This window comes from Eupeodes corollae, chromosome X (assembly GCF_945859685.1).
Source record: "Eupeodes corollae chromosome X, idEupCoro1.1, whole genome shotgun sequence".
Lineage (NCBI taxonomy): Eukaryota > Metazoa > Arthropoda > Insecta > Diptera > Syrphidae > Eupeodes > Eupeodes corollae.
Window position 1 is genome coordinate 4,738,903 of NC_079150.1, and position 23,505 is coordinate 4,762,407.

Consider the following 23,505-nt stretch of genomic DNA (forward strand, 5'->3'; position numbering starts at 1 on the left):
CTACTGTTTATCTGTACCGGTTGCGATTTATTTTTATTATTGTGGCCTCTCGATCATAATAATAACACTTCGTTCCAACAATAAATTTAATCCGTACAAGCATGCTTATATCTATTCGGTTTTGTTCAGTCTAGGCAACGATCTGATTCTGACTGCGCTTGGTATTGCTTTTAGTCTCGTGGTTTATTTGTTTATATTCATTTTAGCAAACATAAGGGCAACCTTCTTGGATTTTCTTCCCCCATGCCACACCATACTTAACTCATGTTAATAAATTTCTACGCTTATCATATCAAGTCTTATAAAATGTTTGAGGTTTTCTGGGAAAAAGAAAGTGAATGCGTTTAGAAAGAGTGCACGTGGTTGAATTTTCATAATTTTGAATTTTTCAGTGAATGCATTCTAAGTGAGTGAACGTGGTTGAGTATTTAAAATTTTGAATGGATAAGCTTACAACTAACTTTGGTCGCAGTATTTTGTATTTATGCCAAAACGCAGTAGATCTACTGGTAAAAGATTGAAGTGGCAGCCCTGATCTCTATCCTTTTTCGCACGCGTGTATACTTGACGTATAAACTTTATTCTATTTATTGTTAACACATTAAATTTCACTATAAGGACTCACCGCTTTCCTGTACAATGCGATATTTAAATATTGTTTGTCCTTCGTTTTTGTACTGTTTTCCTTTTGTATTTTGATGTTTTTTTTTTGTATTCCTATACTGACTATAGCCTGAATGGCTACTTATTAGTTTTGTTTGTTTTTTAAAATTTTAAAAATTCATATGTACTTTTCCTGCTTGAGCGACTTGTCGCTTTCACTATAAGAAGCCAACTTTACTTATCTGAGGATTTTTTCTCTCGGCAGGCAGTCTTCTCCTCTGCTATTAGTAGTGCGAGAATGTATGCGTATATGCATATACTGATGCATATTTTAACACATATATTGCGGGGCACATACTTATTCACTGTGGCGTCTGTACAAATAACGGGTTTTCTGTTTTCTGGAGAGATAAACCAAACTAAATGGTTAACATTCTTTCACATAGGACGCAGCTGTGTGTCGGCGACAAGGAACCTGCACGACGCCACGTAGGCCAATTTGAATTGGAAGCGAGAAGCGCACTTTTGTTTTCCTTTCTGGTTCATTTATCCGGCTCAAAGGACCAAATGAACTCAAACGAACTGTACTTTCGCTTGGAAGGAGTTTAAAAGCCATGACCGATCTGGAAGACTGTATAAATTGTCTTAACCGCTAAGTTTTAGAGGATATAATAGATAAGACTCATACATTAACAATATATTGGAATTTTCACAAATAGTAATGAAATCTTACATAGCGTTCGATACAAGGGTGTTTGTAAAAAATCAAAGCTAATAGGAACCTCACAAAATGTGCAGCTTATTTCTTCTTGTTTAGTTGGTGTTCAGGCTTGGCGTTGAAAACCTTACGGGCTGGAGCTTCGATGTTCATTCGGTCGACATGCCTTGCCATCTTAAGCGTTGAACACGCAGATTTAGTGGCAAGTCGCTGTAAAGCTCGTATAGCTTATGATTATATCTTCTCCGCTGGATTTTACTTTGCTTGTCGACACAAACCGCTCCATAGACCATAGGCAATCGATGAACAGATGGTGTGTTTCAATTTTATGTTCTTGGGCCTTTTCCAGGATTTGGAGTTAAGTGAAAATTTGGTCGATGGTAGATTTTCCAGGCCTGAAATCACACTGGTAAGGGCCAATTAGTTCGTCAGTAAATGGCTTCAGGCGTTTACATTTACATAATACGCTTGACAGGATCTTGTATCCGATGTTTAAAAGGCTACTGCCTCTGTAGTTGGCGCAGAGAAGGCGATCACTTTTTTATGGATCGGGAAGATGGTGCTTAAGTTCCACTCGTCGGTCATGCTTTCTTCTGACAAAATTTTAGTAACTAGCTAGTGCATGCTCCTTGCCAGACCTACTGCTCCAGCGTACTTAGAAAGCTCCGCCTGCTGACCCTCATCACCGGCCGCTTTGCTCGACTTCAGCCTGGTGATACGTAGTTTGATCTCATGTCTCTCTCGTGTCCTTCTTTACTACCACAATCTGTATGCCTCCGTTTTAGCTTTGTTTGCTTGATCAATTGCGGAGTCAAACCAGGAGTTCCTTGGAGGTGGCTGTGAGAAACCTAGCACGTCTTCTGCAGCATTCCTGATGGATTGTTTGCAAAGCTGCCAGTGATTCTCTGGACATATCTCGTCCGTTGTAGGGTTTCTTGCAAGCTCCAGGGATACTCGGTCGGCAAAGGTATTGGCTGTATCCTCTTGCTGCAGTCTTCCAACGTTGAATCTTCTCCTTGTGATTGTTGTTTGCCTAAGATCTTCCATGGATATTCGTACGCGCAGTTTAGCACGAACTAGGTAGTGGTCGGAATATATGGCTGATTTGTAAGTACGAACGCCAAGTATGCTAGAGGAAGGTCTTCCCTCAATAGCAACATGATCGATTTGGTTGCACGATCAATCTACGTGGGACCGCCAAGTGGGTATCTGGTGCTACTCAACACCATGTTTTTCTCGTCTAGGAAGTCGGTAAGCTTGAATCCGTTTCCAAATATGATGTCGTGTAGGCTATGTCTTCCGATTGACCTACCAAAGATCCCTTCTTTACCAATTTTGGCGTTGAAATCTCAATCTCAGAACAATCAATCTCCACATTAGCAATGTCATCCTCCCATCCCTGGAATAGTTGAGAGGTGCAAGTCACTAGGTCCTAGCTCTCTACGGACTGTTGCGCCACCTAATTTTTGTGGTAAATTAATAATCTTAACGAATACGGGAGTTTCATTAAAAAAAACACTACGAGTAAACCGACAAAAAATATTAAAAAACAATTACCGTGATTCACTTTATTGTAAATTGAAGCAATACAGTATTATTGTACATATGTACATATTCATACGTATACACTCCGCTTCAATTAAATACGCACAAAAATTTTTGAAAATACTTTTAACATTTAATCCAAACATTGACGGGTATTGTGCCATCTTTTGGTGCTAATTACTCCCTCAAGATGTTAAGAAAAGAATTATCCAAAAACAATCTTTCTAATCCTATCCTCCTTTCTTAACTGCTCACACTGTGTTTAATCATTATAAGGGATTTATAGCCCCTTTAGTGCGCGCATAATATAAAAAAACACCCGTTTTTCTTTCGCACATTTTTAAAGCTTTCTACTAGGATAACTTGAATATTTGTATGAGTCAACTGAATAGAAACAAGTTTCTGTTAAGTTGGTAGATCAGATAAATAAAGTAATGTCCAAGAATTTATTATGCACCTAAGTTTCTGGATCAAAAAATGTTAGATCAATTATTAAAATGTCTTTCCTTAAAATTGCTCGTCCTTAAGCTGTTGTTTTTGCAGTTTTTTTTTTTGCCTCCTTTTATGTTTTGACTTTTTGAATCTTTATTTTTTAAGTATCTAAAAATGAAAGCTATTAAAATTTTAATCAATTTTATCAGCTGCTGTATACGTCCTTACGTATGAAATACTTTAGAAGTGGGCAATGACAGATGTCACAAAACCGTCAATATTTGGAAAAAATTTAAAAAGCATATTCGAAAAAGTATTGTGCGTATTCAGTTGAAGCGTAGTGTACATATGTACATTCCAAATCAAACAGGATGTTTAGTTAGATAAGCATCTGCTTATTAATACTTTCCATTTTATTTACGTTTTGATGTTATTTCTAAGGTGTAAGGTGTGTGCTTCGATACTAGTCTTGGCCAGATATGACATTGTCATCACGATCTCAAGCTTAAGAATGCAAACAAATGTTTTTTTTTCTGTTTTCGTTTGTAACCAAACGTTGATAACATGAGTACCTTAATCATAATACTCTGTCCAATAAATATGCCCAGTACAGCCTTATAGGAAAGCTTTCCTCCGCACAAAAAGCACACACTTATCTAAGTCAAATCCTCATAAATTTAAAATTCAAACACTTTCAGTATCAGTATGCACATTTTCTTGTAATATGCGTTGTGTGCGGCAGACGCCGCCCGCCCTAAGTCCATATAGGAACTGCTCATATTGCAAATGTTGCATGACGTTACGATGGTAGAGCAGTAGAAAAAATTGGGTCCTGTATGCCTTGGCCCTACAGCGCAAACCATTAGGACGACTGACTTCAAATTTGGAATTTAAGATCTTGAGCCGATTTTTAAAGTTTCAAATTTTTTCTTAAGATTAAAAATAACAATTGTCCCCATAAAAAATCATTGTTCAAAAATCGAAATCGAAAATAATTGGAAACGAAAAAAAATATTTTTGTATTTCTCCATACAACCGTCATTTGTGTTTTAGTTTCTCGAGACATAATGAAGCGATTTCAATTTTTGTTTTTCTGTATAAGCCCTTATTTTGTGTTAATAATATTTGGCTTTTAAAAAAAGAATTATTATTTTTTTTTTTAAATGGATCATCATTTTCTTACGAAAATCAAACGAAAAATGTATACGGACTAAATAACTGCATACTAAATTGTTTTTAAACTGAAATTGAAAAATTGTTTATTTACAAAATTATTTAAAAAATGAGGCTGGGATGTAACCCATCCATGTCTTACAACTTTAATACAATTTTCAAAATAATATTATGCGTGTGATAAATAATTTTAAAGAACATCTTTCTTTATTCTGCTATTATGTATACTTGAGTCGAAAACAATTTCTTGTAACTTTTGTTGTTGTCTGTTAAATTTTTTTAAAAGATTAACTAAAAACTATCAGCAATATTTTGAATATGGTGAAATAGTTCGATTCTAAGCCTAAAATAAATTTTGCCAATTTTAGTGGCATTTTGAAAGTTTTGGATTTTTTAATTAAGATTTAGCACGGAGTGCAATCATTTTGAAGTCCATACATGCATTTATTCACGAGATATCAAGAATATAATATCAATTTTTGGCAATAGTTCGATTTTGGAGTAAATACCAGCCAGAAGCATTGCAAGAGCTACAAATGCATCCAGAAAAAGTCACAGTTTGGTGCGGTTTATGGACTGGTGGCATCATTGGACCGTACTCTTTAAAGATGATGCCAATCGTAACGTAACTGTGAATGGTGAGCGCTACCGTGAAATGATATAGGTCAATTCCCCGCCTAGATCGTGCGATTTAACGCCTTTAAAATATTTTTTGTGGGGCTATGTTAAAGCTCATGTCTATACAGAAAAGCGACCTTCAATTGACGCATTAGAGGACAACATTGAAGCATTTATTATTATTATTGAGATACCGGCCGAAATGTTGGATAGAGTTTTTCTGAATTGTATGTGTTTTTTTTGAAAAACTTTCCTATAGCTTTTAAAAAATCATCCTTTATTTTTTTTCGATTTTTATGAAAAAACAGACAGTATGATTTTTATAAAAATTTCACTGAATATCGGAAACAATATTTTCTATACGATAAAATAAATTTGAAGGCTATATTTTTAATTTTTGAATATTTGAGTCGAAAATAAGTTTAAGTAATGTTTTTGAGGTTTTATTTTTTGTCAAACTGTGGATTTGAATTTTCTCAAAATTGTACGAGATGTCAAAAACATTATTCTTCGTTGCATGCAATTATTTTGGAGATTGGATTATTTTTTGTTGCTAAAATATTTATTTATTTATTTTTCATTTTTTGTTGACATATCAACATAACTGTTAATTGTTTTGTTTTTCTCAAATTGATGCTAGTTTTGTATCGCGTAACTTTATATAACCTAAAATAAGATTCAAGTCGCTAGCGTTATAAGTTTGCGAGTTGGGTTAACCAACATTTTGACTTTTTTTTAATGTTGTCATAGTAACGAAACTCCCACTAAACACCTTTCTGCATCATTATCTGTATTACAAAATTTATTTGAAGTCGATTTCTCTACTGGTTCTTGGTACCGCAAAAAAGCTTGCCACACGTGCAATAATAAATAAATATAAAAACGTCAATATCTTTTAAAAAAAAACATAATTTTACTAAAAATACTGTTACGTTTTACCACATTATTATCCAAGGTTGTCATATTGGTAAATTAGTAGGATTTGTGTTCACTTTTTTATTTTGCAGGTCCACAGGTTTCTATTTATAAAAAGTAATATTATTTAAGAATTAAATTGCAGAAGTCCAAAATTTGAAAAATAAGTAAATTGGTCTTCAGTGTCCCACATTTGATTGATTTTAAAAACTTTCCCAAAGATTTTAATTTAAATTATAAAAAACTTTAATCAGAAATGAAATACAACTGTATCATATGAATAATTAATGTACAATTTATTATGTATGCATCTTAATTAATTTTGTGTATATAACATTTTTTGGTATGAGTTTAAAAATAGTTTCAATATTCAATTATTTATAGTTTATTAAATATACGTTCCGCATTTCAATTTTGTAAAAAAATGATGATGACAAAAAAAAATTACTATTTTTTTTAAATCAAAAATAAGAACAATGACATTTTTGATCATCGATTGAGAAAATTAAAAAATATCATTTATATTGGGGGTTCCGTTCTAAAGCAATACAAAAATATTTTTTATATTAAAACAAAATATTAGAGAAAATTAAAAAAAATGTATTGGTTCGTTTTTGAGAAGATTCGAATTCTCGATTGTTGACTACAAAATTTGTATGGGGACTACTGTTCTTTTTAGTCTTAAACAAAATTCATTTGTTCGACTTCTCTACCATCGTAATGTCGTGTTAGATTAAAATCTTGAGTTCGAAATTTTGTACGAATGCAAAACTTTCCATATAGTTCGTGAAATAAATTGAAAGAAATAATAACAACATAAATCTGAATGACAGATCACTACCTGTTAATTCAAGAGGACAAGAAAAAGGAGTGTATTTTCTTTATTCTCTGCACTGTCAAATTTGTGGAACCCACAGCGCCCGTAGCGGCTACTGAGAAAGTTAAATAAATTGCTCGATAATTGTATTTTAAGCCCTATGAACAAAGGTGTCACTGATATCTTAGTATTTTAATTTGATCACATTTTTCGATATTTTTTTAGTATGAGCCGATTGATAGTTCCCGATAGTTCGTTCTTTTGCAATCTACATTAATTTTAAATCAATTAATGATCATATTCTTGTTTATTTTTCACAGAGGTGCTTTTTCAATTGTGAAAAGATGTGTTCAAAAATCTACTGGCCTCGAATTCGCCGCAAAGATAATAAATACAAAAAAGTTAACTGCACGAGGTAAGTTGTCTTCTGTGCGTTTCAACTAAAATAGAGATTAAACAAAGCATAAACCATAAACTACCACGAAAACTGCACTGTTAAGTATTTAAAAAAATATTTATGATTTCGAATTCTTACAGATTTTCAAAAATTAGAAAGAGAAGCACGAATTTGCCGTAAACTACATCATCCTAATATTGGTAAGCAAACAAATCATTCAAAAAGCATTATTTTAATATTATTTATTTATTATTAAAACAAAAAAATGATTATTTAATGGTTACGCTTTAAATAAGAATCCCTATTCTTTTATTTTCGTAAAACTTTCACATTGCACTTAGCAATGTAAGAGATGATCAAAGTTGAACAATAAGAACAGCTGTACACTTATAGATTCTTTAAATAAAATAAAAGAGAAAAACACTGAATTAGAAATTTAAATTTAAGAAAACACACATATTTGTGCTAAAATGTGTAATTTTTTTTCTACAATTTCTCTTTTAGTACGACTGCATGATAGTATACAAGAGGAAAATTGTCACTACCTCGTGTTTGATCTGTAAGTTTTGTCCAAAAGAGAAAATTGCAAGTATTGCATTAAATTTAAAAAATAAAACTTAAATTTAAAAAATACAAAACCTATTAATTAACAAAAATTATTGCTAACACCCTTTCAACTTTTTCCCTTTCCTTCTTGTTTTTAATAAATTCGATCAAAACCTAAAAATCTAACAAACAAAATACGAAACTCGATCTATTAACCGAAACCAAACAAAAAAAAAAATAAAAAAAAAACTACAAAACAGGGTTACAGGTGGTGAACTTTTCGAAGATATTGTAGCACGTGAATTCTATTCAGAAGCCGATGCATCACATTGTATCCAACAGATTTTGGAATCGGTTAACCACTGCCACCAAAATGGTGTTGTGCATCGTGATCTTAAACCAGAGAATTTACTATTAGCAAGTAAGGCAAAGGGTGCAGCTGTTAAGTTAGCTGACTTTGGTCTAGCCATCGAAGTTCAGGGTGACCATCAGGCATGGTTTGGTTTTGCTGGTACACCGGGTTATCTATCGCCAGAGGTTCTTAAGAAGGAGCCATATGGTAAATCGGTAGATATCTGGGCGTGCGGTAAGATCTTTTGTTTATATTTTTTTAATTAAGGAATTGTTTCTTAAAAATTGGCTTTTATGTTCTTTAATTTCATGTTGACAAAAAAAAACCATAACCACCATCATTTGAAAAAAACCAACCACCACCCACCACACCCATCAATCTCAGGTGTCATTTTATACATTTTGTTAGTTGGTTATCCACCATTCTGGGATGAAGATCAACATCGATTATATTCACAAATCAAAGCTGGAGCGTATGATGTAAGTGTTTTGTGTAATTTTTTTTAAACAACCTTATTGCGAAGATCAAATATTAAAAAAAATTTGACTCTAAGTAAAAATTTTTAAATATTTTTTTTTTTCAAAATAATCTCAAAGTGGTACACAACAAAGTATAGTACACAGTAGTTTGCAGATTGGTAACGTTAATGCACGAGAACGTTGAACTCGCGAAAGGATTTTGTTCCTGTATCTAATACAAAGTGGATAAATATAGCTTAGGTATAGGTAGAGAACAAACTCCAGAAAAGGTGCACAGAAATTATATACACTAGTGATGGCTCCAACAGACTGTAAAATTTCAGTGATTTCGGAAATCTGGCCATTTCCACAAAAACTGGATAATTTTGTTTTTAAATTTTATAGATTTTCTAAATATTTATTTCACATTTTTTCCTCATCTGTGAGCGAAAAATTCACAATTTATATTTCAATTTGTATATTTCAATTGAAAAATTCTATTAACTGGAAATTGGTTCAAAGCTTGATCTTCGCAAGATAATGGTGTGATTTTTGTTCTTCTAGTATTATTTTTCATATATTTTGTTTAGTATCCATCGCCAGAATGGGATACCGTTACACCAGAAGCTAAGAACTTGATAAACCAAATGTTAACAGTGAATCCAAATAAAAGGATTACTGCAGCTGAAGCACTTAAGCATCCCTGGATCTGCGTAAGTAATTTGTTTCTACTTCCATCTATTTTAAAGAAAATTATTTCGTCGTTAAAAACCACTAATAAGGATTCTAAATGTATTTACAGCAAAGAGAACGCGTGGCTTCAGTTGTTCATCGTCAAGAAACAGTCGACTGCCTCAAAAAATTCAATGCTCGACGTAAGCTTAAGGGTGCTATTCTAACAACAATGTTAGCCACGAGGAATTTTTCAAGTAAGTACCCCGAAGTTTGAGTAAATCATAAGCATACCTTTTTTCCTTTAGACTTTTTATTTTAAATTTAAAAGTCATGGGCAAAATAATAGAAAAAAAAACATAAAATTGCTGAGGCACCTATACAATATTGCGAATCATGGCAATCCGCCCAAATACGCATTTCATTAGTCGCATTTTTTTGAGCTATATAATCTTCAAAAAACTCAAGCTGAAATCACACCATATTGGTTGCTTGTGATTACGATCCTTCAATTGAGGATGAACTAGGTGTCACGATTTGCTGTTCTATTGTAACAACTAATGCATTTATGCGTTATTGATGATAAGTGTGCGTGGATTCGAATAGCGTGGGTTATGGTTCACCGTTCGAAGTAATTTTTCTTATACTCAAAAAAAAAGGGTTGTAGGAAGTACTAAAATCCCGAAAAGTCAGAATTAAGAAAATCCAAGATTCCAAAAAGCCAACAAATTTGTATTTTATATATTTTGTCGGAATTTTAATTACTGTGTCAACATTTTCGGAAGACCTTCTTGTTTAAAATTATATTAAAATTAGCTAAAAAGCTGTAGCAAAATGTTTGAACATTAATTTGTATTTAAAGTCCAATTACGAATAATAGTAAGTACCCATCACCCATAACAAAACTAATTAAGTAGTTTGATTTTCGGGGATTCAACATTTTGTAAATTTGGGTTTTCAAGATTTTGAAATTTAGGTATTTTCGCTTTCCGGAATATTGGAATTCAGGATTTTTGCTTTTCGGAATGCTGGAATAACTCTGGATTTTCAGGTTTTGGAATTGTGAATTTTCGGGATTGTGTCCGCCTCTCATCAACCAGCTATAAAAATGAGTAATGCAAAAAAAAAAACAATTTGCCAAAACTTCCAACTTTGGGTCTTACTATTTTGACAAATAAAGCCGTGAATTCAAAACTGCCCAATATTCTTAATGTTCAGATGTATTGCCTTGTATTTGATGTATTCTTGTTTTTAAATCATGTTTACTTTTAAGTTTATTTAAAATAAACTTTAAAATAAACATTTGATTTTTGAAATTGATCAGGGGGTCTTCAGTGATTAGAACCAGAAAGTGATTAGTTTTTCAGTTTCTTCAAAAAATCTCAGTCAAAGAGCACACAAAAAAAAACATTTTCACAATGCGACGAGTTTAGAAAATTTTCAATTTTTGAACGTAAAACTTGTGATATTTTAATGCAAGAAATTTAAGCAGCATTAATTTCAAATACAAATATAAAAACTCTGCTACGATAATACGGTGATAAGAGAAATTGTTTGAGTTCAGACAACATCTTTTAAGGATGACGTTGTATACTAATCTCATTACCTATAGGTATTTCTTGTTCTGCAACTCATGGAACATACGATTAGCATTATACCTGTGAAGACTTATATCATTCAGTTCATTGAAACTTTACTAACAAACGTTTTTACAAAAAGTTAAGTCATGATATTGCAATAAATTATTACTTTTTTCAAACTAGTCACAACTTAAATGCAGTCACTAAAACACTTTAATCTTTCTAATTTAATGCAATTTTAATGTGATACTACGAAAATATTGTGAAATTTTTTTAAAGTGCTCACTTGCGATTATTTATGTCATTCTTCTGTATTTTTTGGAAAGTGCATAAGTGGAAAAATATTTAAGAAAAAGAGAAATTCGCTTCTGTATTTGAAATAAAAAACTATACATTCTTATGCTAAATATACTCTTGGAATCACACCAAGATCCTGAAACGTCAGGGGATCGTTTAGAATGATTCTGGATTACCAAATAAAATAACATAACTGTTAAGCAGTGTTAATGCCGATAAACTTTTTAAGTAAACTAGTTCGGCTGCTCCAAATTACTCCAGTTATCATCCCGGAGATTGTGTTCCCATGGATCTCCCATATTGCTACACTGCTTTGACATACCTGTTCATCCAAAAACGGAGTCAATCGTCAAGAATTTCTAGTTTTTTTTGTATTGTATTACACTTCATAAGAAATGTGACGCGATTGCCGAATTTATGGAACAAAATTGAGCAACACGTATATTTTGCATAAAGTATCATATTTTCTTTTTTATATATAAACGCAAACAATTTTTGTCTGCAGAAATAGCTTTTCAAATCCATGTATATTTCATTTTAACATTCATGGCGTTTTATCTACATATCAAACATATAACTTGACAAATTTTATCTACTTGCGTTGTGAATTAAACTTTTTTGTTTTATATACTATTGATTGTAAATATTTTATTTATCCATCTGTTGGACCATGAAGTCTCTGTATCTAAATAATTATTTACTTTTGTGCATTAATTCCCGTGCAGCAACCGAGGAAAAGTTCTGTAAATATCTAAAGTTCAAATTGCTTACTATTTGATAGATTTGTGTGTATCATTTAGTTACGAATATTATCATATGCTTGTGGTATTGCTCGGCTGAAGATTTTTGATTGTTATCGATGCTGTGCCACCTCGATGTATGTACAAATAATGAGGAGTACATTCCTAAAAAAACCCTCATTAACAACACAATTGCAATCAGCAAAAATAAATATAAAACAGGTGAAAAGGAACTCTTCCTCGTTATCGTGTTGCATTTAAATATTTATCAAGACCTTGATCTTTTAAGATGTCTATTTTACGGGATATAGCGAAACCTACAGAGCTGATTTTTTCTTAAAATAGATTTGTTTCAATTATAAGTAAAAAATATAAAAACGAGTGTCTTAATGTAAAAAGTGATATAAATAAAGTAATAGATTGGTGCAAGCAACATTTCATGGAAAACTATATCGTTTTATAGGTTAAGATTTGTGTTTGTTTTATATCAAAAAGATATTGTTCAGAAATTTAGAATCCATACGCAATTTAAACCACGGGCGGATCCAGATTATTTAATTTGGACGACTCCCTATATATGAAAGCATTCCAATAGTTTTATAAATTTTAAAAGCTGAGATAGATTTTTGATATATGCGTCAAAATAAGATGGAATTCAAGACGAGTTTCACAAATTTAAAGGTAACTTATTCAAGGTTTCTTCTTAAGACCCTAAATATTTGTTTTTTTCTCCCAGAAAAGATCTTATAATAATTTAAAGCATTACTTAAGTTTTTCCAAATTCAGTTTTTGACAGCATTCGCCCATTGGTCAAAAGTTGATGAATTTTTGCTGAGCGATTCGAATAAGGCTGGATTACTGATTCATATCATGTTCTTGGTCCAATCCTCAGTTGAAAGTAGTAACAAAGTTTAAAGCAGCAAAACACAAATTTTATTTTCATATATAAAAAATAATCATTAACGCAATACGATAAGTTTTGATATTAGGGGAATTCTTACGAAAATTATTAAGAAAAATTGCCAACACGTTAAAGAAAAAAAAATTGTCACACAAAGCCTAAATTTAGCAGGTTCATAGATACTTAAAAACGATAACCAAAAATATATAGTCTACCTTGAAAACCTTGCGATCCTGTCAATTAATTTGGTACTTTTTTGCAATTTTACCACATTGAGAGTAATTTTATTGTTTATTTAATTTCAATTGAAATCCTCTTAATATCTTTTTTGTTGGATCTATCTAGATACAAACACTAATACTTTTGCTGATTGAAAATAAAAAGCTCTACAAAAAAACTTCTGATCAAGTTTTTCATTTTTAATGATGATATTTATACATTAAATTATAGAGTTGCCAGCATGCAAAGCTGGCCGGTAGACTTCGCTTTTTTAATATAAAATTTTCAATTTTTTGGAATTGACAATTATACTTGTTTTCGAACGTTTGACCAATTTGGACTAATTCTTACAAGGCAGGCTGGCTGATAGACTTGCATCTTCGTTTTTCGTAGGACTCAACTATCATGTTAAAAATATTATTTTTTTAAAAATGATTTCATCAAATCTTCCGCTATCTCTCGTACTAATATAAAACTGTTCACTTCATAATTTGACGCAGCAAAAAAATGGATGATTTCAACTAATTTGCATAAAACATTTCCCAAAAAAAATAACCAATTAATTTACAGAGAGACAAACTCATCAAAAAAGTAAACCTTTCTAATATTTTACTTTGTTACCTTAAAATTTCACAGTCCGTGTGCTTGCAAATAAAAAATAGATCTTGAAACGAGATTAACATACCTAAATTGAGCTAAGCAAAGCAATCAAACAAATAAATAAATCAGATAGATAGAGAATCACAACTCCCAACCATTCCTTTGTGAGATTCATGTCAGAAATGTTAGTGGCCAAAGCAATGCAAAATAAAAACCTTTGTTCAACTTGAACTTCCGTTTTCGATTTTACACATACTCAAAAGACCCTAGAGTAAATTGTTACTTATAATAATTGGGAGCCTTCAGCTAAAATGACGTTAAGATGTTTACGAAAACTATGTTTATGAAAATTATAGAGTCGGAAAACTGCATGTTGTTTCTATACATCGTACATTCATCATCTATCCTGTATCTATCATTTGACATCACCTTATAGACCTTTCGATGAAGACAACTATGTCCTTGTCTCTTTGAATAAAAGTTGTTATTGTAATTTATAAATTTCCTTACCTATGTATTAACTTTTCCTAGCAAAAAAAAAAAAACAAACAAAAGCACATCTTAAATATCATATACGAGTAGCCCTTTAAATACAGAAAAACTGTGATCCAACCATAATATCGTTATTTGTTATTTAAAATATTTTTTAAGATTCTTCATTTCTATTACCATTTTTAAAAAAAACATTATTTTTAATATGATTTCCAAAAAAAGGCAGAAGTATGATTACCAAAAAAGGCGAAGGATCTCAAGTCAAAGAATCAACCGATTCATCAAGCACAACTCTAGAGGATGATGATGTCAAAGGTAATTAAAAAAAATAATTAAAAAAAAATACGAAATCAATTAAAATAGACTGATAATATAAGTAATAAAGTTATTATATTCTAATGCCTAAATAAATGAAACCCAATAATACGAATACCCGTTTAAAAACAAGATATTCCAAAATATGTTTATATACTTTATATTCAGTGGTTCAATAGAAAGTCAATACATGCATAAGTAAATTGCTTATGTATATATTAAACATTTTATAAGATTAGACAAAATAAGTATAAACAGAAAAAGTGACGAAAAATGAAACGCAATTTTTTAATTTCTCAACTTTTTTTATTTAAATTTAAATAAAATTGTTTTTTTTTCTCATATTTTCGTTCTTAGTTTTTTGTCTTTCCGTCTACGAGTAGTGTATCTTACCTATGTCTATTTCTACACTTCAAAATATAGTTTTGTTTTCCTCCCTTCTAGAATGTATGTTATTTTTATACTCAGCAGGCATTTCCTGTGATTTCATGTGAATGTAATTTTTGTTTTGAATTACGATTTTAACTTTATTTATTTTTCAATTTATTTTTCTGGTATGTTGTTATCATTCCAAATATTTGACTTAACATTAAATATTTTTCTTGCTTCGAGTTTAAAATTCAGTTTGATTAAAAACCCTTCCTTGTATTTTTGAATCCTTTTGTGATTTCTTTAAGTAGATTGAAATTTATAAACTTATAAAAAATCAATGTTAAGCAAAAGCGCAGGTAAATTTCTGAAGACTATTTTTTCAGATTATTTTAATTTAATTTTCTGTTTTTTTATTGTCATCGTACTTTTGGATTTGCTATATGTCATCAATTTAAATGTGTGTAATGAAGCTACAGAGTATATTAAATTTGTCTTTCATAGTTCTTTTTTTTTATAATTTATTTCACCAATCGGTTGTATGTTTAAACTGACTCAAAATAAAATACTTTTATATAATGCAAAATACTTGCAGGTGCATACCTAAATATAGTGGACTGATTTTAATACTTTTTGTCCATGGTTGTTAAAAATTTCCCTTTTTTTTCATTGTTCAGTGTTATAACTTATAAATAACTAAGATACTTTAAATCCAGGAAAGCAAATCACAGTAAAAGTTATTTTGTTGTTTTTTATTTGGTTTCTGGAGTTGGTTTATGCCATCTCTAATAGTCCAATCATTTGGTTGACATATGTAATTAAACAAAAGTCATTAGTTGCGGACAGTTGTGAAAGTCGTGCTACAATAATAAGCAACGCGTTTGAAGAAGCAGAGTCTATTACAGGTGCTCAACGAGTTTGACTATAAGGTTTTGAAAATACAACTTAAATCATTGTGAGGTCGGCTCTTAACCAAAAGAACCAACATCACAGATTGCGTTGCAGCCTTTGTGCGGTCAAGACACTTGTTGTTGACAACTGATAATGTAAAAAAATACAACTTGACAACGAAAAATCACATTAACTTTTCATATGTATTTAGACGCAATATAAAAAATACATTTCAAATTTTCACTTTCATGGCCAAAAAAAACTATTCCCATTTTTGGCGATCGATTCAGTGCTTATATAAAGTTTATTTCTTGAAAACTTATTCCTTTCTATTCTGTCGAATGAATTTCCTATGAGTTGTATTTTTGGATATATAATTTTTTTTTAAGTGCAGTTAATTTTTAAAACTCAGTGACGCTTTTAAAACTTATTTTTATAGAAAATTATCACTTTCCTCTTACTGTTCTTAACTTAAGAAGCTTGACTTTTTTCAAATCTATTCTTTAAAGATAAAACATGAATTACTCATATGTTTTTATATATATCAAACTTTGAATTAATTGTTTCCTTCATTTCAATTTTTTAAAATGCTTTTTTTCTATTCAAATAAAAAATAATAAATTTTAATTAACACAAACAAAAAATACAAATACAAAGGGAAAACAAATTAAAGTTAATTAAAGCACACTAAAAAAGTCTTAAAATCTACTAAAAATGTAGCGATTTGTTTGCCCTTGGAAATATTTTATTTAATTTTATTTTCTTTTTGTAGAAGATAAAAAAGGAGGTGTTGATCGCAGCACAACTGTAATATCTAAAGAGCCCGAAGGTAAATTTTAATATTAAAAATCGAACAATAATATTCTAAAAATGCGAACAAATATATAAACACATACATTTGTTATTAATTATTAAATTCGTTCTAATGTATGTAGGAATTGGGTTCAAAACAATTTCAAAATTATGTGAAAAAAAGAAAACAAAACCAAATTGAAAGTTACTGGTTTCCATTTTATTATTTGTTCGATTTTTGAATTAATTTCGTAAAATATTTCGGTCCTTGAATACTCTTACTTATAATAATTAAGCACGATTAACACTCACATGCTAGTGGTTTATATATTCCTTTTTTTTTATTTGATCAAACTAATTTTGATTTTTTTTTTTTAATAAAATAAAATTCATGCTAACAAAAAATCTAACTCGAAAAAAAATATTTAAAAAAGCATCAGAAAAATAAAACTTAAATGGAACCATAAATTTTTAGTTTAAATTTTATAAACTAAAGCGAAACAAAAAAAAAAGATAAAATAAAAACAACAATATTTAAAAAAAATCGTTGTTTTTCATCTCCCCAAACTTCCTCTAGACAAATGTTTTAATACTTTACTGTTTTTTTAATTTATTTGAAACATACAAGAAAAACATATATCACAGGTTTCTAGAACTTCTTTTTCTATAACTCATATTGAAACTGATTTTCTTTGTTCGAACTCCTTAAAAGAAGGAAAATAGTCAATCTTATTCATAACCAAAACTGAATTGAAAATACAAGATGATAGGATATTTACAAAGCACCTTATTTGAAATTTTTTTTAAATAATTTTTAAACTTGGAAAAATTGTGACCAATAGATACAAGTACAGAGCACTCTTTTTGTAATAAGATGAATAAAAAGTACGTTATAAGTGAATATTTATCATATTTATGTATTATTTCATTTGTAACACTTTGAAATTGAACAATTTTAAGTTTATATTATAATACAAAAAATATGAAATACTGGCAAAAAATACATTAATAGACATGGTTTGTGTTTTTGAACTAATCGAATTAAAAAAAAATATTTTTTAGATATACATATTTGTTTCCCAGCATTTTATATTTTTTGGAGTGAGTTCTTTTATACGTAATATTTGGTTTTGGGATGAGCTAAGCAAGGTTATGAACAGTGTGGTATGTTTTGCCTCGTATGTGGTGGCAACGCAGTCCATCATTTTTGAAATTTGTTTGTATATTTTTTTGTAAATGTTGATAGTTATGTTGGCATAATTTTGATATCACACTTCTTTTCCTAACTACTCTCTCCAAAAGAAATTTAAAAAAATCCTAAAAAATTGCGATTTTTCGTTGAGTTGGCTTCATCGTTTATGATTGTTTTCAAGTGCTGGCAACACTTTGAGTGTTTTTATTGTTATTTGATTCCTGACCTACAATTTTAAGAAAAAATTATAGATCTGCTTAGAGACCAAGGCATAACTTGGCGATGCCAAAAACCGCAAGTCTTTGCATACTAAAGGATATTTTTTGAAAAAAAAAGAGATCTGTTAACTTCGTGAAAGCCAAGAAAAACTTAGACTTACTACAGAATGCTAAAGACGGTGACGTGTTGTAGCAATACGATAAGAACGATTATCTAAGGTAGTTGTTTATGTTTTAAATTTAGGATCAGTTAAATCAAATTCTTGCAACTTGTGCTTTTGCTTAATTTATGAAAAGCACTTTTGAAAATGAAATTGATCCAATTAATTAGTTTTAGTAGTAATGTTCTATAATAACCTGTATATGCACTCTAGATACCGTAAACGTTTATATCATTTCAAATTCTTCATTTGTTGCGTACATTTTTAGATAGCTTTCCACCAAGGATTGCTTACGATTTTTGTAGTGTAAACAAATCTTAATAGTTTTTTATAATGTGCGCATTTTTTGACTTGCGTTTAATTTGCTATAATTCAGCAACAGCCCTTTCAAATAATATAATTCAAACTCATGAAATAGAGGATGTTTTAAGCCTTTCGATCCAGATAAAAGTAATTTTTGATCAGCTTAATTTTTATACTCAATAGTAGCTTTATAACATAAAAAAAATTCATATCCATTTCCCTTTCCCCTTAAAATGTGTTTGCGTTCGCTATTCATTATTTTGGGGCAGTTCTGATTTGAGCTTGAAACGAAATTTCAGTCTTTTGAAATTTAAAAGTATCGCATTGACTTACAGAAAAGATTAAAACAAAATCAACAAATAGTTTTCTTCTTTTTAAAGTGTCTAAAATAAAGTTCCTCCTAATTATCGTCAGATTGTTAGCAAACTATCAGCTTAATAAACCATCAGCATTAATAATACATCAGGAATACATTCCATGTTTTTTTTACATTTTTGAAGCTCTATAGAAGCTCCCCGCACCGAATTGTATAGAATTAGTGTTCTTATTAAGCTTTTACCATTTAAAATGTAATATTTTGTTGCCTTTTATAGAACAATACAAAATGTTTGTTTTTTAGACGTATAAATAAAATGCATATAATTTAATGTTATCGCCAAGAACTTAGATTTAGGGTTTGCCATTATATTTTAAATTTTTTTTAACCGCGCTGCCGAAATTATTCCTTTTGCTCATAAAGGATACCAAACAAACAACAATGTCCTATAGATCTCCCTCCAAAAACGAAAATTTATTTAACGTATCCATTGAAACTAACGTGCAACGAGCTGATGGCCTTGGTTTTTTAACAGTTTGAAAACTAGTGAATTCTTTCTTATTGCCCGGAATATATGTGGAATATTTCATATAATTATTTATAATTTTTATTATTATTACTATTTATTTCTGGAATAATTGTTTATTTTAATTACATAATAGTTAAATGGATTCGAATTTAAATATTTTGAATAAACTGTTCCTCGTATATTTGGTTGTCCGTGGAATTTGGATGCCCGTTCTTAGTTTATTCGCCTTCCATTGATAGAAAATTTTCATGACAACTAGTCGAGATTTCTTTTATCTCTCTTAAACTTATATAAACTAAGGTGGTAAGTACCCCGATTGAATGTTCTTGAACATTGTTTGTCGCCATTTTCGAAAGAAATTTAAGAAGGAAAGTGCAATGTTGCATTCTAGAAAAAATGTTCAAAAAGCGTTTTTAAATCTCGGCTTAAGCACAAACTCTTCAGATGCACTTAATATTTTAAACGATTTAAATTCGAATGGTATAGCATATAAGGATTTTTCTAAACCAATATTTTCGTATTAAATATTCATTGTTCGTTTTTTTCTACTTTTTTTGTTTACAGACTTTTTTCTACTTTCATGTTGTTTTACGAAAGCACATCACACAGAAAAATAACGGTTATAAAATGCATTTTTGTTGTTTTAATTTTGTATATTATATTAAAAAAGTTTGACATAATATTGTATTGTATGTTCCTAAGAACGAACGGAAATACATCAGAAATAAAAAGACAAACAGTATTTTATTTTATTTTTTTATGGGTATATTATCTTCTAATTGTTGTTATTTTGTCTCTGTTATTATGAAAAAAGTCTGTTTACGTTTTAATATTTTTTGTTGTTGATATTCGTTGGCTATAATTTAAGTAAAAAAAATACCTAAATCCAATTTAAATGAAAATTTTAATGCAAACGCTTTTTTAATTGTTTATAATTAGTCATTAAGTAATGAAATATCAAATAAATGTATGTTAAAATAAAAATTATACAAAAGGATTACTAAATGTTATAATACCATACAAACAAATTTCCAACTGGCCGAATAGTTTAAGAAAATGTCGAAAAAACCTTACGACTATTAGTACCTTAACCTAATGTCAAACAAAAATATACCAGTAGTAGCTCAACTTGTAAAGTAATTAAAAAATAATTTCGTATTACTTAATAATTAGAAATAATAGAACCATTTGCTAAGTTCCGCCCATAAATGTTTAAAATATCGTTAGTCTTTATTACCCAAAGCATTTTTCTAGGTATTGACTTGAACGATTAAAATACTAATTTTTGTTCTTAAACCTTCAGAACTGTATTGAATCTTTGCGAAATACATATTTGTTTTGTAGCCATCATATAACTTGATCTAATAGAGTCCTTACCATTTTTCCCAACGAAAAGCTTTAAGACATTGTTGTGAATGCAACAGACGGTCAAAAACTTGATCCAAACTATGCCATAGAAATAGGATAGGAAATATAAAATTGTAAACCTTTTTTTAAAGTAATGCTATCGTTTTTTTCAATTCTTACAATTTTTTTTCTTGTAAATGTATTTTTCGACATACAGTGCCATTAATATTCGGTTTTTTTGTTTCTTTCCATAAAAACACTACTTTTCACTTTAAACTTTAAAAAAGTTAAAAACCAGTTTTTCTATCAAATATTTTGTATTTAATAATTTCAATATACATATATAAATTCTTGAATTAAAATAGCAAATTAACAAAATGAAATAAATAAAGAATACGACAACTCAAAAAATAACAATTCATCATTATTCGTTTTTTTTTTACATTCTTATATTAACTTTTTAATTAATCTTTCTTACCATTGATCTTAATATTTTGTTGGATACCCTTGATTGGATAAAACTCCTGCCAGTCGCTTGGGCATATTTTTTATAATTGTTTGAAGGTATTCAATATCTATTTTGCTTCATTCTTCTTGAAGCCGTTGCTTTAGTGCACTTATTGAAGAGACAGGGTTTTTGCGAACTGGACTGTCCAATTCATCCCAAAAATGTTCGATTGGATTAAAGTCTGGAAATTGTGGAAGTGTTTGGATAACTTTTGAAGAGTTATACAGAAGCCATATACCCTTACAACATGCACCTTGCGGTTCGGGTCATTGTCCTGGTAAAATTTAAAATTCCTTAAAATGCCCATTTTCTCAGCACTTTGCCTTAAATTTTCTTTTAGGATCCTTAAATGGTATTCCTTTTTCACTATACCGTCGATGATGCCATGCCTCTTTCCGAAATACACCCCCAAACCATGATGTGCCCAGCAATTTATTTTGTATGTTTCACCTTTATTATGGTGAAAAATAATATTTGCATTTTTTCCTTTGAGCCCCATGATTAACTTTTTAAGTAAAACCAAACGATCATACACTAAATTGTTTTAAAAATGTATGCAAACGTCTAGTCAACATTTTATTTTAACGGTACTATTGAATAGGCAAACTGTTAATCGGAGCAAATGTCAAACTCAGCTAAGAAAACAAAAAACCGAATATTAATGAAGCGCTTACATGTGTCCTTTTTGTGTTGTTTATCGTATATCTTAATGCAGTTAAGTGATTACAAATTTTTTTTAATGAAATATTTAGGAAATAACAAACTAATCCATGAGATAAGCAAATAATCAACTTTTAGTACGAAAAAAACACCAAAAGGATGTTTAAGAATAAAAACCGAATATTAATGACACTAACTGTACCCTAAAGAAGTCATCTGAGTTTGCTTAACTTTTGATCCTATTGATTTGCCTGTCACTATAAACATAGAATTCTTTGTACAAAAATTCAAATAGAGTGCTTTGTAGATGTGTATAAAATGGAACACTTAATTAAAATACAAAAATCAAACCTAAATTGAACAACAAAAGAAAGACAACAAAAACATTAAAGTCAAATTAAAGACCTGGCATTGTTGCTATGTTTGCGTGCTAGGCTATCGTGCGCTGGATTTCGACAATGAGACTTCTGGCGATTTTGGATACAAAACTGACGGTGAGTTATAGTTCAATTGTGAGTCTATAAAAGAGATAAAAAGAAATTAAATAAAATAACAAAAATAAAATAAGCAAGGCCTTAAATTTATATAAAAAAACATTCTTAGCCAACATTGAAAATAAAGTAGCATAGTGATTTAGGCTTTATGATGAGGCGAGCTTAAACATATGAATGATAATCAATCTATCAAAATCAGATTCAACATCATACAAAGAAATGATAAACTAGAGATGTTTTCCGCAAGTTCTATTCGTATTTGTCATGTTTTAATAATCATTTTTTTTTTTTCAAACACTTACTTCCATTCATTTTGAATACAAAACAAATTGTAATACCGATCCCTAAAAAGTTGGTGTTTATTGGCCTCTTTAAGAATTGGAATTTGGAAAAATTTAAACTGTACAGTCCTCTAATCATGTCCAATATGTTAAGATCATAGTCTTTAAATAAACACCTTCTTGAACACATTGAAAAGAAACTTGGAATAATAATAAGGAAAGATTTTCTTAAATTTTATGTTTATATTATGGTTCATCTACAACGATACATTGATTTACTTAGCAATGAGGCAAAAAGAAAAATCAGAACATAATTAGAGTAGGAACATTTATTAATAAACATTTTTCACAAACACACGCAGCAACGACTATTTTTTGTGGTTGAGCTTTATGTGGCTTGAGAATGTTTGCCGAAACGAACACTTAATGTTATGCCTGGACATTTTCCCCATATTTAACATTCCGAAAAAGCCAACACTTTTTTTTCGAAATTGTGAAAATAAATCTTTAGGTCCCAAAAATTCTGTTCAGCAGAATCTAATTTTCGTGTACGCCATTCCATCTCACTATATGAGGTATTCATAAAGACAGTAGTTGCAATACAGATTTTCATTTACCAGCTTCTGGATGTAACGAACTTGTAATTTTTTAGGACTTAAGTTTACAAACTGAGTTAAAAAAAGTAATATATCTTCCTAATATAATTCGGATTATCAGATATCTATATAAACATATTTACTTTCTTACTTAGGGTGGCGCTACAGTCCGTGGCGATTTCAGCGCTGTTGTCGTTATCTGTGTTAACTGCATTGCGGTGCCTAGGTAGACAAAGTCCTTAACTACCTCAAAGTTATAGCTGTCCATGGTGACGTTTTGTCCAAGACGTCGTTGTTCAGTGTCCTTTTTTGATGACAGCATATTGTTGGCCTTGCCATCATTGACCACTTAACCTATCTTCTTCGGTTCCGTCACAATGCTCAAAAACGCTCTACCGGCATCACGCTTTGATCTTCCAATTATGTCAATATCATCTGCGTATCCGAGTAATTGGATG

At 30.2% G+C, this 23,505-nt stretch overlaps 1 protein-coding gene across 5 annotated transcripts in view; it reads left to right on the plus strand.

The window, feature by feature from the left end:
- The window catches only part of LOC129953397 (calcium/calmodulin-dependent protein kinase type II alpha chain), a 55,217-nt gene that overhangs the window by 20,706 nt on the left and 11,006 nt on the right, over nucleotides 1–23,505 (plus strand). For 4 of the 5 annotated variants that reach the window (XM_056066565.1, XM_056066562.1, XM_056066564.1 and 1 more), the window contains exons 3-11: nucleotides 7,142–7,236; nucleotides 7,359–7,418; nucleotides 7,723–7,777; nucleotides 8,025–8,350; nucleotides 8,501–8,595; nucleotides 9,165–9,287; nucleotides 9,377–9,503; nucleotides 14,298–14,390; nucleotides 16,423–16,479. In XM_056066565.1, the coding sequence (XP_055922540.1) occupies nucleotides 7,142–7,236; nucleotides 7,359–7,418; nucleotides 7,723–7,777; nucleotides 8,025–8,350; nucleotides 8,501–8,595; nucleotides 9,165–9,287; nucleotides 9,377–9,503; nucleotides 14,298–14,390; nucleotides 16,423–16,479 (1,031 nt within the window). The remainder of the gene's footprint in view (nucleotides 1–7,141; nucleotides 7,237–7,358; nucleotides 7,419–7,722; nucleotides 7,778–8,024; nucleotides 8,351–8,500; nucleotides 8,596–9,164; nucleotides 9,288–9,376; nucleotides 9,504–14,297; nucleotides 14,391–16,422; nucleotides 16,480–23,505) is intronic. The other variant, XM_056066567.1, reaches the window with a different exon arrangement.